Source organism: Salmo salar, chromosome ssa01 (genome assembly GCF_905237065.1).
Source record: "Salmo salar chromosome ssa01, Ssal_v3.1, whole genome shotgun sequence".
Taxonomy (NCBI): domain Eukaryota; kingdom Metazoa; phylum Chordata; class Actinopteri; order Salmoniformes; family Salmonidae; genus Salmo; species Salmo salar.
In genome coordinates this window covers 39,149,092-39,167,073 of record NC_059442.1, presented here as the reverse complement: position 1 = coordinate 39,167,073, position 17,982 = coordinate 39,149,092, and the positions used below count along the sequence as shown (strand labels likewise).

Here is a 17,982-nt window from a genome sequence, read left to right as displayed (position 1 = left end):
ACTATTTTTGACCAAAGCCCTATGGGCCCTGGCCAAAAGTAGTGCACTGTAAAGGGAATGGGGTGCCATTTGGGACAAAGCCATGATCTTCCGACGTAATGATGCCATGGTGTGATAAAAAGCTGTGAACAAAGTTGCAGAACACTTTAAAGGTTCTCAAGTGCAGCTGCGTTCTTCAAGGGTAAGTGTTGATCAGAACTATCTCTGTGTTACTTTAGTTTTATTATATATGTTTCAGTTATATTTCTTCTATGTTGTCTAAAAGTTTGCTCAAAGTTGTTTATGAATGTTAGAATGAAGACATTTTGCTTGTTATTGTTACAAAAGTGTGATTTCATATCAGAAATTAGAATATTACTCTAGAGTGTCTTTCCCAGTGTATTACCATTTTTTTTATAAATGTGATTTGACAGATGATTTGAATTTGTAATTGTTTGATCTGACACATTTATTCAATTATCAGTTGATACAGGAACTCTGTTGAAAGGAACTCTGGTGAAAGGAACTCTGGTGAAAGGAACTCTGGTGAAAGGAACTCTGGTGAAAGGAACTCTGGTGACAGGAACTCTGGTGAAAGGAACTCTGGTGAAAGGAACTCTGGTGAAAGGAACTCTGGTGAAAGGAACTCTGGTGACAGGAACTCTGGTGAAAGGAACTCTGGTGAAAGGAACTCTGGTGAAAGGAACTCTGGTGACAGGAACTCTGGTGACAGGAACATGTCTGAAAAGGACTCCGTCCCCAGCTGGTTATTGCGAAGAAACGGCTCATCGTCGATTATTGAAGACCTTTCCCTGCCCTTAGTCCCCTTCGAGGACTGCAGCTCAACCCGCAACTACGCTGTAACCATCATTCCTCCATTCTACCATACCCTCTCACTGCTCGGTATCTTTGGAAACGTCTGTAGCCTGGTGATCTGCCTCAAACCGTCTCGACCTTGGAGTATCGGCTCCATCGGAGTACTGAACCTAGCTCTGTGTGACCTAGCGTACCTGGCCTCCATACCGCCCAGGGCTATCTATGTTAGTGAGAACTATGACTGGAGCATGGGCAGTTCACTGTGCATCCTGAGTAACATACTCCACTTTGTGGGTCTGACCTCCAGCACCATGTTTATCTGTGTTGTCAGCACCGACCGCTTCCTGGCTATTGTCTTCCCACTCGAGTCACGGATGGTCCGCACCCCCCGCAACGCTGCCCTGGTCTCACTGCTCCTATGGGCCATTACCATCCTGCTCATTTACCTCAGCTATCCTAACATCAACTACAGGGAGCGGAAGAGCGGCATCCGCTACTGTGGAACTGTGGTGACCTCAAGGTTCAGGTACCGCGCAGCCACCTACAATCTGTTATCCTACTACTCTGTGCAGGTGTCTGTTCCCTTGCTCCTCATCATCCCTTCCTACATGAAGATTATAGCCCGGATGAGGCAGTCGCGGCAGCAGTGGGCTGCAGGCAACATGCAGGGCCGGGGGGACAAGACCATCTGGCTGATTGCAGTTTTCATAGCCAATTTTTTTGTGTGCTGGGTACCAGGGCAGTTGCTCCATATTATAGCTTGCATCATCTTCTTCATGTTGTATGACCACACTAATACATGTAGGGTGGCCAATGTTGTGAACCTCCTAGTGGAGTCATCCCAGTTACTCTACTGCCTCAATGCTATTCTGGATCCCTTTATTTTCCACATCCAAGAGGGGCTTTGGGAGCTGGTCAGTAAAGCACTAGAGTCTGTTGGTTGTAGAGTCTGTTGGAGTAATTATGCATGGAGTGGAAAGAAACATTTTGGAGGACCTCCTTCAGTCAGTGTAGTCCAACTGAGCTGAGATGTGCTTTTAGATGCATTTTGTCAGCTGCTAGAGGGATGCAGAGAAAATGTAGGCAATGATGCATGCATTTAGCCTGGTTACCAGTCTGTTCAGCTATTACATTCCACTCCAGAGACTGGGCTTTATTAGAATATTCATATAACATCATTGTTTTGTTTTTTTCTTCAATCATTTATTTGTTTTGGTGACATGTTTTGGTACATTTTCACAACTCAATACAAAACTCCCAAAAGTCCGTTTTTTAATCACATTTTCAATTGACTAAGTATGATTTTGTGTTGTACTAACTTTTTCACCAAACTTAATCAGTTTCATCAAGAAATGTTTCACATTGCAATACATGTTCATATAAAGTAAAAGTTAATGCTTGATTGTCGTTTCATTTGTTTAAATACTTAACTATTTTAAACTGGTTTGTCTACTATATACATACACTGCTCAAAAAAATAAAGGGAACACTTAAACAACACAATGTAACTCCAAGTCAATCACACTTCTGTGAAATCTAACTGTCCACTTAGGAAGCAACACTGATTGACAATACATTTCACATGCTGTTGTGCAAATGGAATAGACAACAGGTGGAAATTATAGGTAATTAGCAAGACACCCCCAATAAAGGAGTGGTTCTGCAGGTGGGGACCACAGACCACTTCTCAGTTCCTATGCTTCCTGGCTGATGTTTTGGTCACTTTTGAATGCTGGCGGTGCTTTCACTCTAGTGGTAGCATGAGACGGAGTCTACAACCCACACCAGTGACTCAGGTAGTGCAGCTCATCCAGGATGGCACATCAATGCGAGCTGTGGCAAGGTTTGCTGTGTCTGTCAGCGTAGTGTCCAGAGCATGGAGGCGCTACCAGGAGACAGGCCAGTACATCAGGAGATGTGGAGGAGGCCGTAGGAGGGCAACAACCCAGCAGCAGGACCGCTACCTCCGCCTTAGTGCAAGGAGGAGCAGGAGGAGCACTGCCAGAGCCCTGCAAAATGACCTCCAGCAGGCCACAAATGTGCATGTGTCTGCTCAAACGGTCAGAAACAGACTCCATGAGGGTGGTATGAGGGCCCGACGTCCACATGTGGGGGTTGTGCTTACAGCCCAACACCGTGCAGGACATTTGGCATTTGCCAGAGAACACCAAGATTGGCAAATTCGCCACTGGCGCCCTGTGCTCTTCACAGACGAAAGCAGGTTCACACTGAGCACATGTGACAGACGTGACAGAGTCTGGAGACGCCGTGGAGAACGTTCTGCTGCCTGCAACATCCTCCAGCATGACCGGTTTGGCGGTGGGTCAGTCATGGTGTGGTGGGTCAGTCATGGTGTGGGGTGGCATTTCTTTGGGGGGCGGCACAGCCCTCCATGTGCTCGCCAGAGGTAGCCTGACTGCCATTAGGTACCGAGATGAGATCCTCAGACCCCTTGTGAGACCATATGCTGGTGCGGTTGGCCCTGGGTTCCTCCTAATGCAAGACAATGCTAGACCTCATGTGGCTGGAGTGTGTCAGCAGTTCCTGCAAGAGGAAGGCATTGACGCTATGGACTGGCCCGCCCGTTCCCCAGACCTGAATCCAATTGAGCACATCTGGGACATCATGTCTCGCTCCATCCACCAACGCCACGTTGCACCACAGACTGTCCAGGAGTTGGCGGATGCTTTCGTCCAGGTCTGGGAGGAGATCCCTCAGGAGACCATCCGCCACCTCATCAGGAGCATGCCCAGGCGTTGTAGGGAGGTCATACAGGCACGTGGAGGCCACACACACTACTGAGCCTCATTTTGACTTGTTTTAAGGACATTACATCAAAGTTGGATCAGCCTGTAGTGTGGTTTTCCACTTTAATTTTGAGTGTGACTCCAAATCCAGACCTCCATGGGTTGATAAATTGGATTTCCATTGATTTATTTTTGTGCGATTTTGTTGTCAGCACATTCAACTATGTAAAGAAAAAAGTATTTAATAAGATTATTTAATTCATTCAGATCTAGGATGTGTTATTTTAGTGTTCCCTTTATTTTTTTTGAGCAGTGTATTTTGAAATCTATAGAATGGAATTGTATGTTTGTAAAGTATACAAATATATATCATACTTATATACAGTACCAGTCAAAAGTTTGCACACACCCCACTCATTCAAGGGTTTTCTTTATTTTTTATATTTTCTACATTGTAGAATAATAGGGATAAAATAACACATGGAATCATGTAGTAACCAAAAATGTTTTAAACAAATCTAAATATATTTGAGGTTATTCAAAGTAGCCACCCTTTGCCTTGATGACCGCTTTGCACACTCTTGGCATTCTCTCAACCAGCTTTACCTGAAATGCTTTTCCAACAGTCTTGAAGGAGTTCCAAAAAATGCTGAGCACTTGTTGGCTGCTTTTCCTTGGCCAAATAGTCCTTACACAGCCTGGAGGTGTGTTTTGGGTCATTGTCCTGTTGAAAAACAAATGATAGCCATGCTGTTTAAGTGTGCCTTGAATTCTAAATAAATCACAGACAATGTCACCAGCAAAGCACCATCACACCACCACCTTCATGCTTCACGGTGGGAACCACACATGTGGAGATCATGCTTCTTACAAAGACATGGTGGTTGGAACCAAAGTTCAAATTTGGACTCATCAGACAAATGACAGATTTCCACCGGTCAAATGTCCATTGCTCGTGTTTCTTGGCCTGAGCAAGTCTCTTCTTATTGGTGTTGGGCGGTTTTCACACTGCTTTACTACAGTAAAATTGCATTGGCCAGTAGTATACTATATTCCATGCCATTTATGTAGCAGATTCTTTCATCCAAAGTGACTACAGTAAATCAAACCCACATCCCTGTTGTTACTAGTGTCATGCACAACTGAGCCACACAAGAACATTACAGTACATAAGTACAATACTTTAAAACGCAATACATGATTACCATATGATTGTGGAAGATGTCTTCACACCTTTTTTGCCCACACATGGGATAGAAAAGATTGATTTTCAATCAATTTTGAGGGGTAGTGCAAGTGAATAGCCTGTGAAAACAGTGCCATGGCCTGTGACTTACAGTACTGTAGCATATTACTTTCAGCCCTTCAAGGGGCAATTTTGAAACATGTATCTTGCATTTTTTTTGCCATTGGATTAATGGGTTAAAACCAACTAAATTGAATAGAAATTATGTTGTGTTTTGGTGATTTAAACCATTGTTTTAGTTATATTTCAGTAAACTTATATTTTGGATCAATGGTTACTGTATGTGGTGAAAGATGTCTCCAAACAAAATGAATGCACAATGAACGGTTTTGAATGCAAGACCGAATGTGTTACAAGGAGTTTTGTACTAAAAGTTTTTAAAATGTCCTGCATACTTGTGAAAATGGCACCAAAGCGATTGAAAAATAGCTCAAGCAGATCTGATTTGATAAGCCTCACAGCTGTCCTTCATTCCAAAGGTTACGCAACTATTGGAACTCGTCAGTTAATTTCTCCAGCAACCGTTTTCTTTTTGTCAAGACGAAACGGTTTCCACTAGTTAGCACATTTTGACTTTGGGACTGTGGTATCTTTCAAAAATGGCTAGCTCGCGTCTAGGGTCTAAATTCTGAAACTAAATATATACCAACTACAAAACGCATTAACTTTCCTAGCTAACAGCAACATTTTTGTTTTTGACTTTGTTATAATTTGAATTATATTTTCGTGGCTCCACGTGTTATGGACACACTTAAATGACAGTTCTGATAACCAGCCGAAATAGCTCAGTTGGGAGAGCGTTAGACTGAAGATCTAAAGGTCCCTGGTTCGATCCCGGGTTTCGGCAGGCAATCTTTTTGGGCTGCCGAGGCGCAGTGGTTTAAGGCGTCCCTGGTTCGAATCCAGGCCGTGTCACATCCAGCCGTGATTGGGAGTCCCATAGGGCAGTGCACAATTGGCCCAGCGTCTCATTGTCAAAAACAATGAGCAACTCAACGTCCCATCGAAGTGGAACAGTAAAATGCGGTTGGTGTTTCGCGTAGGAAGTCCCAAGGATCCCGGATAGCACTAACCCTTTGGCACATGAGAGTGAGAAGAGTGGAATGTTTGTCAGGTTGGTACCAAGACTAGCATGCATTGGTGTCTGGGAAAGATTTCATATATTGTCAATGTCACTTCCCAGTTCCCACACAAAGCCATGTTTGTTAAAATGAGGTCTAAGTAATGTAAAAAAGTAAACTAAAACTATTAAGTTGTGTTTGTCAGTGTAATGCCTGTACATGAAAAGGTAAATAAAATGTTAGTCTTGAAAACAAAATATTCGAAAATGTTTTACAACGCGACTAGAATTCTCTGTTTACATATAAATTACTAAAAAGCGGCTTTCAACAACTGTTTTCTTTCAAATTTTGCATTCGAGTGGAGAGGACGAAAACCAATTTACTGTTAAAGGGACGAGCTGCACATGAAATGGAGTGGGACAATTTTAACCACTAGATGGCGACATTGACTTGGTGAGCTGCTGCTGGTGAGATCTGGGTCAGAATGCTTTTCCAAAGTAATCAACAGATGACTGTCAAATGTTGACGCTTGCTACGAGGCGAGACTGAGGTTTGCCCTGACAGTCCTGCCCAAAACTTCTCAACGGGAAAGTAAAATATAGATATCAGTGTCGCAAGCGGTTGTCATTCAACCCTGCTTGGAATAAACAGAAAAAGATTGACAGAAACGGCAAGGTAGCTAGTTAGCTGGCCTGTCACTGACAGTGCTTGGGGGCTATGCACAACGTTAGCCTACAGTACCTAGCTAGCTTGCTAATGTTGTTAAATGGCATGCTAGTAGGCAATAGCACTGGGCATATTCTTCTTGAGCATGTGGTTTAGCTAACGGCAGTATCTTTCTTGCCCAATGTGGGGACGAAAGAGACAGCCGGGACATTGTCAGAAAGCTTGGCTAGCTACAGTAGCTAACCAAGAACTGGTATTGTGCCGCAGATCCAGTTTCACCAGTGGCAGTTCTCATCGCGGAGGACGCAATGACACAAGACGAGGAGTCGCGGCGTGACTGACAGTCTCCAGGAAGCCGATCATCGAAGTAGCTAGCTACTACTGTTGACAATCTGGGAACATGGACAATTTTTCCAAATGCATCCAGAGAAATAGCTCTCTCAGTGGATCAGAATGTAATGCAAGAAGGACGGATACTGTAGAAAAGCTTTCCAGGCAGAGCAGGGCATGTAATGAACGGGAACCGCACACATCACGCCAACGTATCACGTATCGCATTGAACCAGAAGGAAGCATGACAGCAAATTAATCTTTATTTTATCTTTGTATTTATTTTTGCTGAACAACATTTGGTTTTGTCTGGCTATCACCACTGGTTCCCAGATTTCATGTACTAGATCTATCAACCGATGTCTGAGATCAGTCAGAATTTAGATTTCATGATGACGGTGGAGGGTTCCACAATAAAGAGTCGGATCAAAAATCTTCTCCGCTCGCCATCTATCAAATTGAGAAGGAATAAAGATCGGAACCATAAAGAGAATCTCAGTAACAAGGTATGTATCTGGCTTGGATAGGAACAGTAGTAGACCATTATAACCAGCTTGTAGGTTTGCTATCAAACACAACGAGCGACCTTCCAGGCAATATCACGATAATGTTTATATAGGCCTAATTGAAATAGCGTTAATCTACCGGTAAAATGAAATGATCAGTACATTGCTTTCCAGTGGAAATAATTGTCTGCTTCCTCATAGAGTCCAGAAACATGACATATTTAGGGAAGTGTGTCACTGATCATAAACCAAAAACATGAACATTGCATGCAGGCTTATTCCCCTTTGCAGCAACAACCCTGTGGAGGTTGTTCGTAGCATAAATCCTCATCCCTCATAGTAGCCTAGTCCTGCAGTTAACTCCATATCTTCATGTTGAAGTAATTGGTTATAACTAGTATATTACTGTCCCAATTGCAGTTACAGTGATTCTTATGGACAAAGGCTAGGATATTTGCAACTGTAAGTTGATTATATAGGAGAACTGTTCCCTAGTATTGCTCCCTTTAGTGTTGACGTGAGAAAATGGCATGTGACACACATGGCATGTGACACCTACCTCTCACAGACAGCTAGGATCCTTCCATTCACATGTAGGGTACAAGCGATCTGTGTTTTCTCTCTCACAAAGGCACACACGTGACGTGTGCCTGACTGAACCCCCTACAAAGCAATAAAGAAAAAAACATTAGCCAAGTTCAGTTGATAACATTTTTTTATGTATTTTATTTACCCTTAATTTAACCAGGCAAGTCAGTTAAGAACAAATTCTTATTTACAATGACGGCCTATCAAAAGGCAAAAGGCCTCCTGCGGGGACAGGGGCTGGGATTAAAAATGTATTTTTTAAATAAAAATATGGACTACATAAACAACACTACATAAAGAGAGACCTAGACCTAAGACAACAACATAGCATGGCAGCATCACAACATGGTAGCAGCGCAAAACATGGTACAAACATCATTGGGCACAGACAACGGCACAAAGGGCAAGAAGGTAGAGACAACAATACATCACGCAAAGCAGCCACAACTGTCAGTAAGAGTGTCCATGATTGAGTCTTTGAATGAAGAGATTGAGATAAAACTGTCCAGTTTTTTGTTTGTTGGCTAAATCTCCATCTGTGACAATAATACTGTACATTTGAAGTTTAAGTCCACGAATGTAATCAATATGACAAGCTTTCATGTATAGTAAATACAATTTTATTTGTAGGTGTAGACTAACATTGACACATGCACCGTATACAGCAGGTGTAGACCACCGGGTAGCCAATAAATACTGACATAAGGACTAAATACACAGTGAATAACAATAAAGAGTAAAAATAACATGACTATATAGGGAGTAACACTATTGAATCGATGTGCAAGGGTACGAGGTAATTGAAGTAGCTACACTATATATACAGAAATATGTGGACAGCCTTTCAAATTAGTGGATTCGGCTATTTCAGCCACACCTGTTGCCGACAGGTGTATAAAATCGAGCACACAGCCATACAATTTCCATAAACAAACATTGGCAGTAGAATGGCCTAACTCAGTGACTTTCAATGTGGCACAGTCATAGGATGCCACCTTTCCAACAAGTCAGTGTGTAAAATTTCTGCCCTGTCAAAGTTGAACCAGTCAACTGTAAGTGCTGTTATTGGGAATTGGAAACATCTAAATAAATACAAATCCTCAGCAATCTACACAAAATACCCCATAATGACAAAGCAGGTTTTCAGAAATGTTTGCAAATGTATTTTTTTTTTAATGTAAAAATGAAATACCTTATTTACATACGTTTTCAGACCCTTTGCTATGAAACTTGAAATTGAGCTCAGGTGCATCCTGTTTCCATTGATCATCCTTGAGATGTTTCTACAACTTGGAGTCCACCTGTGGTGAATTCAATTGATTGGACATGATTTGGAAAGGCACACACCTGTCTGTATAAGGTCCCATAGTTGACAGTGCATGTCAGACCAAAAACCAAGGTAAGAGGTCGAAGGAATTGTCCGTAGAGCTCCGAGACAGGATTATGTCGAGGCACAGATCTGGGGAAGGGTACCAAACTATTTCTGCAGCATTGAAGGTCCCCAAGAACACAGTGGAAGACGTTTTGAACCACCAAGACTCTTCCTAGAGATGGCCTCCCGGCCAAACGGAGCAATCGAGGGAGAAGGGCCTTGGTTAGGGAGGTGACCAAGAACCCAATGGTCACTCTGACAGAGCTCTAGAGTTCCTCTGTGGAGATGGGAGAGAACCTTCCAGAAGGACAACCATCTCTGCAGCACTCCATCAATCATGCTTTTATGGCAGAGTTGCCAGACGGAAGCCACTCATTAAAAGGCACGTGACAGCCCGCTTAGTTTCCCAAAAGGCACCTAAAGACTCTCAGACCATGAGAAACACAATTCTCTGGTCTGATGAAACCAAGATTGAACTCTTTGGCCTGAATGACAAGCGTCACTTCTGGAGGAAACCTGGCACCATCCCTACGGTGAAGCATGGTGGTGGCAGTATCATGCTGTGGGGATGTTTTTCAGCGGCAGGGCCTGGGAGACTAGTCAGGATTGAGGCAAGGTACAGAGAGATCCCTGATGAAAACCATCTCCAGAGCGCCTCAGACTGGGGTGAAGATTCACCTTCCAACAGGACAAAAACCCTAAGCACACAGCCTGAAGGGTCTGAATACTTATTTAAATGTGATATTTAAGTTTTTATTTGTAATAAATTAGCAAACATTTCTAAAAACCTGTTTTTGCTTTGTCATTATGGGGTATTGTGTGTAGATTGAGGGGAAAAAAACGATTTATTCCATTTTAGAATAAGGCTGTAACCTAACAAAATGTGGAAAAAGTCAAGGGTTCTGAATTCTTTCTGAAGGCACAGTATGTAGTGAATAGGCAACAGAATAGATAAAACGACTGAGCTGTAGCAGCAGCATATGTGGAGCTGTAACAGCAGTGTGTGTGTGTGTGTGGGGTGTGTGTGTGTGTGGGTAGAGACCAGTGTGTTTGCTTAGTCCGTACAATGGAGTTAGTTAAAAAAGGATTAGAGGTCGACCGATTTTTATGATTTTTCAACGCCATACCGATACCAATTATTAGAGGACCAAAAAAAGCCGATACCGATTTAATCGATCCATATTTTTATATATGTAATAATGACAATTACAACAATACTGAATGAACAATGAACACTTCTTTTAACTTAATATAATACAAAACATCTATTTAGTCTCAAATCAATAATGAAACATGTTCAATTTGGTTTAAATAATGCAAAAACACTGTGTTGGAGAAGAAAGTAAAAGTGCAATAAGTGCCATGTAAAAAAGCTAACGTTTAAGTTCCTTGCTCAGAACATGAGAACATATGAAAGCTGGTGGTTCCTTTTAACATGAGTCTTCAATATTCCCAGGTAAGAAGTTTTAGGTTGTCATTATTATAGGAATTATGAAGCGTCGACTATTTCTCTCTATACCATTTGTATTTCATATACCTTTGACTATTGGATGTTCTTATAGGCACTTTAGTATTGCCAGCCTAATCATGGGAGTTGATAAGCTTGAAGTCATAAACAGCGCTGTGGTTCAAGCATTGCTAAGAGCTGCTGGCAAACACAGTAAAGTGCTGTTTGAATGAATGCTTACGAGCCTGCTGCTGCTTACCGCTCAGTCAGACTGCTCTATCAAATATCAAATCATAGATTTAATTATAATATAATAAACACACAGAAATACAAGCCTTTGGTCATTAATATGGTCAAATCCTGAAACTATCATTTCGAAAACAAAATGTTTATTCTTAGGGTGAAATACGGAACCGTTCCATATTTTATCGAACGGGTGGCAACCCTAAGTGTAAATATTGCTGTTACATTGCACAACCTTCAATGTTATGTCATAATTATGTAAAATTCTGGCAAATTAATTAGGGCCTTTGTTAGGAGGAAATGGTCTTCACACAGTTCGCAACGAGCCAGGCGGCCCAAACTGCTGCATATACCTTGACTCTGCTTGCACTCTGCGCAAGAGAAGTGACAATTTCTGTAATTAATATTGCCTGCAAACATCCATTTCTTTTAACTAAATATGCAGGTTGAAAACATATATACTTCTGTGTATTGATTTTAAGAAAGGCATTGATGTTTATGATTAGGTACATTTGTGCAACGATTGTGCTTTTTTCGCAAATGCGCTTTTGTTAAATCGTCACCCTTTTGGCGAAGTTGAAGTAGGCTGTGATTCGATGATAAATGAACAGGAACCGCATTGTGATTATTTGCAACGCAGGACAAGCTAGTAACCTAGTAATATCATCAACCATGTTTAATTAACTAGTGATTATGTTAAGATTGGTTGATTTTTATAAGATAAGTTTAATGCTAGCTAGCAACTTACCTTGGCTCCTTGCAGCCACAGGTCCTTTTGATGCTACACTCGCGTAACAGGTGGTCAGCCTGCCACGCAGTCTCCTCGTGGATTGCAATGTAATCGGCCATCATCAGCATCCAAAAAGGCTGATTACCGATTGTTATGAAAACTTGAAATAGGCCCTAATTAATCGGCCATGCCGATTTAATCGGTCAACCTCTAAAAAGGATCAATGCAGGTAATCCGGATAGTCATTTAATTAGTTTAGGGCTGTTCCCCGCCCCCCCCCAAAAAAAATCTTGGTCGACCAAGAGTCGTCTGTTCTTTCGACCAATTGATTGGTTGAAATGTCAAAGCGTGTATTTTTCCATATATATAGACAAATCAACTATATACAGTGAGCTTGTCTGATGCTTTAAACACACTGTTTGATTACATAATTAAGACACACAAATAACTAGAGAGTGTCCGACCAGTAATTGATTTGATTGGGCTGGGCCTGGCTCAGACTTATTACGTGTTACAAAAAAAAGACATTGAGTGACTGTGTGACTAGCACCTGTTGTTTCTCTCTCCTCTCTGCTACAGCGACCACCACCAAAAATCAAAGTGTTTATCGCGCTGTCACTGCTGCAGTGACCACCACAGAACATCAAAATGTTTATCGCGCTGTCTCTGCTGCAGTGGCCACCACAGAACATCAAAGTGTTTATCGCTCTGTCCGTGTTGCTTAAGCTGCAACATAATTACAGCCATTTCTGACTGAAAAGTTATTTTACCGTAATCCCTCATTTGTATAGGAAAAACATTCCTTATTCCCTCAACCATTGCTCTCTTTATGTGACACATTAATGCATCACATGCACGTGACCAATAAGGCCTGACCTATAGCATATCGTAATCACATCAATAAATTGGTAATAACAAACTCCGAACACCATAAAATGGAGGCAGAGGACGTGACAAATAAATCTGAAACGGGGGAATGATTACTAGTTTCTCATGAGGTAAAGGGGAAGTCAGATGTGTGGAATGAATTTGACTAGTGGAAAATACTGGAGATAAAGAAAAATAAAGTGAGGAGCAAGCGCTGCGTGCATATTATATGTACCAAAGAGGTGCTGTTAGATCACAATATCATTTTTCTGACCGTTTGGAACAATGTAAACGACACTAAATACATTATAAGCGTACCAGACAGTGGAGGCTCCTCAGAGGAGGAAAGGGAGGACCAAATATAAAAATAGTGAAAGATTTTAGATAAAACTATATTAAATATATTCACATCACCAAATAATTGATGAAAACACACCGTTTTGCAATGAGGGTAGCACCATGTAGCTGGAGGACAGCTAGCTTCTGTCCTCCAACATTGACTTCAATACAAAATCTAGGAGGCTCACGGTTCTCACCACTTCCATAGACTTACACAGAAATTATGACAACTTCGGGAGGACGTCCTCCAACCTATCAGAGCTCTTGCATCACGAGCTGACATGTTGTCCACCCAAAGGATCCGAGAATTAATCTAGTACTGAAAGCATAAGCTACAGCTAGATAGCACTGAAGTACATAAAATGTGGTGAGTAGTTGTGTCACATGGAATGACGCTGGAGAGACGAAGCAGGTACGGGGAGTCAAACATTTAATAAAGAACAGACATGGAACGAGACAGGAACAGCGTCAGCAAACTAATAATGCAAACAAAAGACAATCAATGCAGCAGCGGGGAATAGAGCAAGGGAACTGACAAATATAGGGGAGGTAATAAACAGATGAGTGAGTCCAGGTGAGTCCAATATTGCTTATGTGCGTGACAAGGGAAGGCAGGTGTGCGTAATGGATGGAAGGAGTGCGTGATGCAGGGCAGCCTGGCGCCGTCAAGCGCCAGGGGGGGAAGAACGGGAGAAGACGTGACAAGTTGACTCAAAGAGAGAGAAAGACAATAGTAAAACATTTAACAAGTTAATTTCTTCAAAAATGAAGGAGAAGCAAGAGAGAGAGAGCTAGCTTTGTTGTGTAGTATTTATTTTTCACTTTCATTTACTTAGCTAGCATCGAATGCAGCTAGCTAGTTTAGCCTATTCAAATATCCGGCTCAAACAGAGAGGGATGCAATGTTAGCTAGCTGGCTATGGCTATCCAACACTGGAACTGTACACACTGTACTGCATGATTGTAACTGGTTTTCTAATGTATTAGTTGTAGTAGTTATGTTGACTCTGACGTTAGATAATATGGTGACAACGGTGTAGGCTGTGTATAGCAGTTAGCGACCATCATATGAAGGTTTGGCTTGGAAATTATTTTTTTCTCCTGGTCACAGACAGCTGGTGTGTTGTGCACTGAAGTCCTCAAGCGAAGGGAAAAGGTGAAATGAGGTGTTTGTATGTGGCTGCTATGAAAGTTAACTGGGTTTGCGTGTAATCAGGGTTGTATTCATTGCGCCAATTCTGTTGAAAAACTTAATTAAATGGAAGCAAACAGAACGAGACAGGGATAAGCATACCTGAATTTGTCCAATGGAAACTCTTGTTTGCAACTGTTGGACTAATGATTACACCCTATATCAGCTAGACGCAGGCAATAGTGTGCAAGGCGGTCTTGAATGTGTCGCTGTCTGTCACCTTGATCACTCAAAATTATCTCGACCTGTGCACCAACAATGTAAACTTTCATTCATAGGGTAGGTTATAGCAACCTCATGATGGGTATAGGGAAATGTCTAGTATCAGGTAGTTACCTAAACCTATCAATGTTACATTGAGCTGGGTGAATGGAATATGAATGACAGTCATCCAAAATGGTGTAATAGAAATAAGGCCATGTTCCTAAAAAAAAGTGATCCTCCCCCATCTTAAATGGCACCTACCACCACTGGTACCAGAGAGTTTGTTGTAACGTTTTGTTGCTAAGCCTTTATTACAGCAAAGACTAAAACCAGTCACGTTCATTCCTGAATGCAATTTCCCGAAATGGAACGATTTATTTATTGTTTAAGCTAGTTATTCAAGGCTTGCTTTATTTTATTTTTAATACAAATGCTTGATTTGCATTTCAAATCATAAATGAATTGTATGCTGTGTGATGATATGAACGAATGAATGATTGATCCCATATCCTATATACTGTAAGTATTCAAATATAGGCCTAAGTAAGTTACCGTATTAAGACTAAACAGGATGTGCTCTTAGGCCTACAGCTCTATTGTGGTTATACAAGGCTGCTTTACTAAGCCTACTAATGATAATGACATTATATATTATAATGCTGATCCTAATAGTAATAATAACAAATGAGAAGGTGATCAAGAAAAAGGAGCGTTATTATTTTTCTGACATTTTGGAACAGTGTAAATAACATAATAATGATAAATAATACCAGAGGCTGTTCTAACAAAAAAAAGTTTAAAGCCTTTATTACAGCAAAGCAAAGTTTAAAAACAGCCGAATCTGTGAAATTGTTTACTTGACAATGGAATTGGTGCTCATGGAATCAGTAGGCTATTAAACAAACACTCAAACAGGCAACAGAAGCAGGATCTGTCTTATTTCTGTAGATATACACTACCGTTCAAAAGTTTGGGGTCACTTAGAAATGTCCTTGTTTTCCATGAAAACATACATGAAATGAGTTGCAAAATGAATACGAAATATAGTCAAGATGTTGACAAGGTTATAAATAATGATTTTTAATTGAAATAATATTTTTCTCCTTCAAACTTTGCTTTCGTCAAAGAATCCTCCATTTTCTGCAATTACAGCCTTGCAGACCTCTAGTTGTCAATTTGTTGAGGTAATCTGAAGAGATTTCACCCCATGCTTCCTGAAGTACCTCTCACAAATTGGATTGGCTTGATTGGCACTTCTTTCGTTAAAGCTGCTCCAACAACAGCTCAATAGGGTTGAGATCCGGTCACTGTGCTGGCCACTCCATTATAGACAGAATACCAGCTGACTGCTTCTTCCCTAAATAGTTCTTGCATAGTTTGGAGCTGTGCTTTGGGTCATTGTCCTGTTGTAGGTACCACGTTTAAGGTAAGACCCAGGTGCAGACAGTGTCAAAATAACAAACGTTTATTATTCGAACAGGGGCAGGCAAAAGGACAAGTTAAGGGCAGGCAAAAGTCAGTAATCCAGATAGGTGGGGCAAAGGTACAGGACGGCAGGCAGGCTCAGGGTCAGGGCAGGCAGGAATGGTCAAAACCGGGAAACAAAAAAACAGGAACTATAGCAAGGACAGGAGCAAGGGAAAAACCGCTGGTAGGCTTGACGAACAAAACGAACTGGCAACAGACAAACAGAGAACACAGGAATAAATACACAGGGGGTAATGGGGAAGATGGGCGACACCTGGAGGGGGGTGGAGACAATCACACCGACAGGTGAAACAGATCAGGAGGAAATTGGCTCCAATTAAGCGCCGTCCACAGGGTATGGTATGGCGTTGCAAAATGGAGTGATAGCCTTCCTTCTTCAAGATCCCTTTTACCCTGTACAAATCTCCCACTTTACCACCACCAAAACACCCCCAGACCATCACATTGCCTCCACCATGCTTGACAGATGGCGTCAAGCACTCCTCCAGCATCTTTTCATTTTTTCTGCGTCTCACGGTTCTGCTTCTTTGTGATCCGAACACCTCAAACTTAGATTTGTCTGTCCATAACACTTTTTTCCAATCTTCCTCTGTCCAGTGTCTGTGTTCTTTTTCCCATCTTAATCTTTTCTTTTTATTGGCCAGTCTGAGAATGTCTTTTTCTTTGCAACTCTGCCTAGAAGGCCAGCATCCCAGAGTCGCTTCTTCACTGTTGACATTGAGACTGGTGTTGAGGACTTGTGAGAGGCGTCTGTTTCTCAAACTAGACACTCTAATGTACTTGTCCTCTTGCTCAGTTGTGCACCGGGGACTCCCACTCCTCTTTCTATTCTGGTTAGGGCCAGTTTGCGCTGTTCTGTGAAGGGAGTAGTGCACCGCGTTGAACGAGATCTTCAGTTTCTTGGCAATTTCTCGCATGGAATAGCCTTCATTTCTCAGAACAAGAATAGACTGACGAGTTTCAGAAGAAAGTACTTTGTTTCTGGCCATTTTGAGCCTCTAATCGAACCCACAAATGCTGATGCTCCAGACACTCAACTAGTCTCAAGAAGGACAGTTTTACTGCTTCTTTAATCAGAACAACAGTTTTCAGCTGTGCTAATATAATTGCAAAAGGGTTTTCTAATGATCAATTAGCCTTTTAAAATTATAAACACGGATTAGCTAACACAACGTGCCATTGGAACACAGGAGTGATGGTTGCTGATAATGGGCCTCTGTACGCCTATGTTGATATTCCATTAAAAAAACAGCCGTTTCCAGCTATAATAGTCATTTACGACATTAACAATGCCTACACTGTATTTCTGATCAATTTGATGTTATTTTAATGGACAATTTTTTTAATTTTCTTTCAAAAACAAGGACATTTCCAAGTGACCCCAAACTTTTGAACGGTAGTGTATATGGATGATATATAAAGCCAGGCACATTTATAAGTTAGGCTATTGATTATAAACTAAGTTTGGGTTTCTTCTCTCCTCACTTTTCTTAGACAATAAGGCAAGGGTTGTTTTCTAGTCTCCTCATTCTGCTGCTGCCTCCGCCGCATTGTTTTCAACACCAATATGCTGGTTAACTTTGCTATTATGCACATAGCAACATGGTCTAGGAAAAGAGACGCCAATTGAAAAGCACACTGATGTGTTTCAGAACCGTGGACAGCGACCACTATGCGGGAGAAAGCGCATTTGTTTTAAAATATATATATATTTTTAGTGTTGCAACAATGTTCTTATGTAATATAACCATATACAATTTCAGTAGCACTGTGCCATCTCCACGGTCTCCACAATGGATCAGTCCACTCAGACAGGCGTGAATCAGACAGGTGTCTTGTACACCATGATATATACAGTACCAGTTGAAGATCTCGTACAACGCGGTGCACTACTCCCTTCATAGAACAGCGCAAACTGTCCCTAACCAGAATAGAAAGAGGAGTGGGAGGCCCCGGTGCACAACTGAGCAAGAGGACAAGTACATTAGAGTGTCTAGTTTGAGAAACAGACACCTCACAAGTCCTCAACACCAGTCTCAATGTCAACAGTGAAGAAGCGACTCTGGGATGCTGGCCACACCTACTCATTCAAGGGTTTTTCTTTATTTTGACTATTTTCTACATTGTAGAATAATAGTGAAGTCATCAAAACTATGAAATA

General features: G+C 41.6%; 2 protein-coding genes and 1 non-coding gene across 3 annotated transcripts in view; all 3 read left to right on the top strand.

Moving 5' to 3' along the window:
* The first annotated feature begins 716 nt into the window (after positions 1–716).
* On the top strand, positions 717–1,725 carry LOC106602301 (type-1 angiotensin II receptor A). Its single transcript, XM_045694882.1, has 2 exons — positions 717–1,526; positions 1,693–1,725. Exons 1-2 carry the CDS (start codon positions 717–719, stop codon positions 1,723–1,725), a joined length of 843 nt encoding a protein of 280 aa, XP_045550838.1.
* Positions 1,726–5,562: 3,837 nt separating this feature from the next.
* On the top strand, positions 5,563–5,635 carry trnaf-gaa (transfer RNA phenylalanine (anticodon GAA)). Its single transcript has one exon. It is a non-coding gene; the product is annotated as a tRNA-Phe (tRNA).
* Positions 5,636–6,324: 689 nt separating this feature from the next.
* The window catches only part of mapkbp1 (mitogen-activated protein kinase binding protein 1), a 73,302-nt gene continuing 61,644 nt past the window's right edge, over positions 6,325–17,982 (top strand). Inside the window, exon 1 of the mRNA XM_045694835.1 lies at positions 6,325–7,351. Coding sequence (XP_045550791.1) covers positions 7,205–7,351 — 147 coding nt within the window. The 5' untranslated portion in view covers positions 6,325–7,204. The remainder of the gene's footprint in view (positions 7,352–17,982) is intronic.

Coding starts and splice junctions, on each gene's coding strand:
- LOC106602301 (XM_045694882.1), top strand. CDS start 717: ATGTCTGAAAAGGACTCCGTCCCCAGCTGGTTATTGCGAAGAAACGGC. Junction 1,527..1,692: donor CCAATTTTTTTGTGTGCTGG/GTACCAGGGCAG, acceptor TCCACATCCAAG/AGGGGCTTTGGGAGCTGGTC.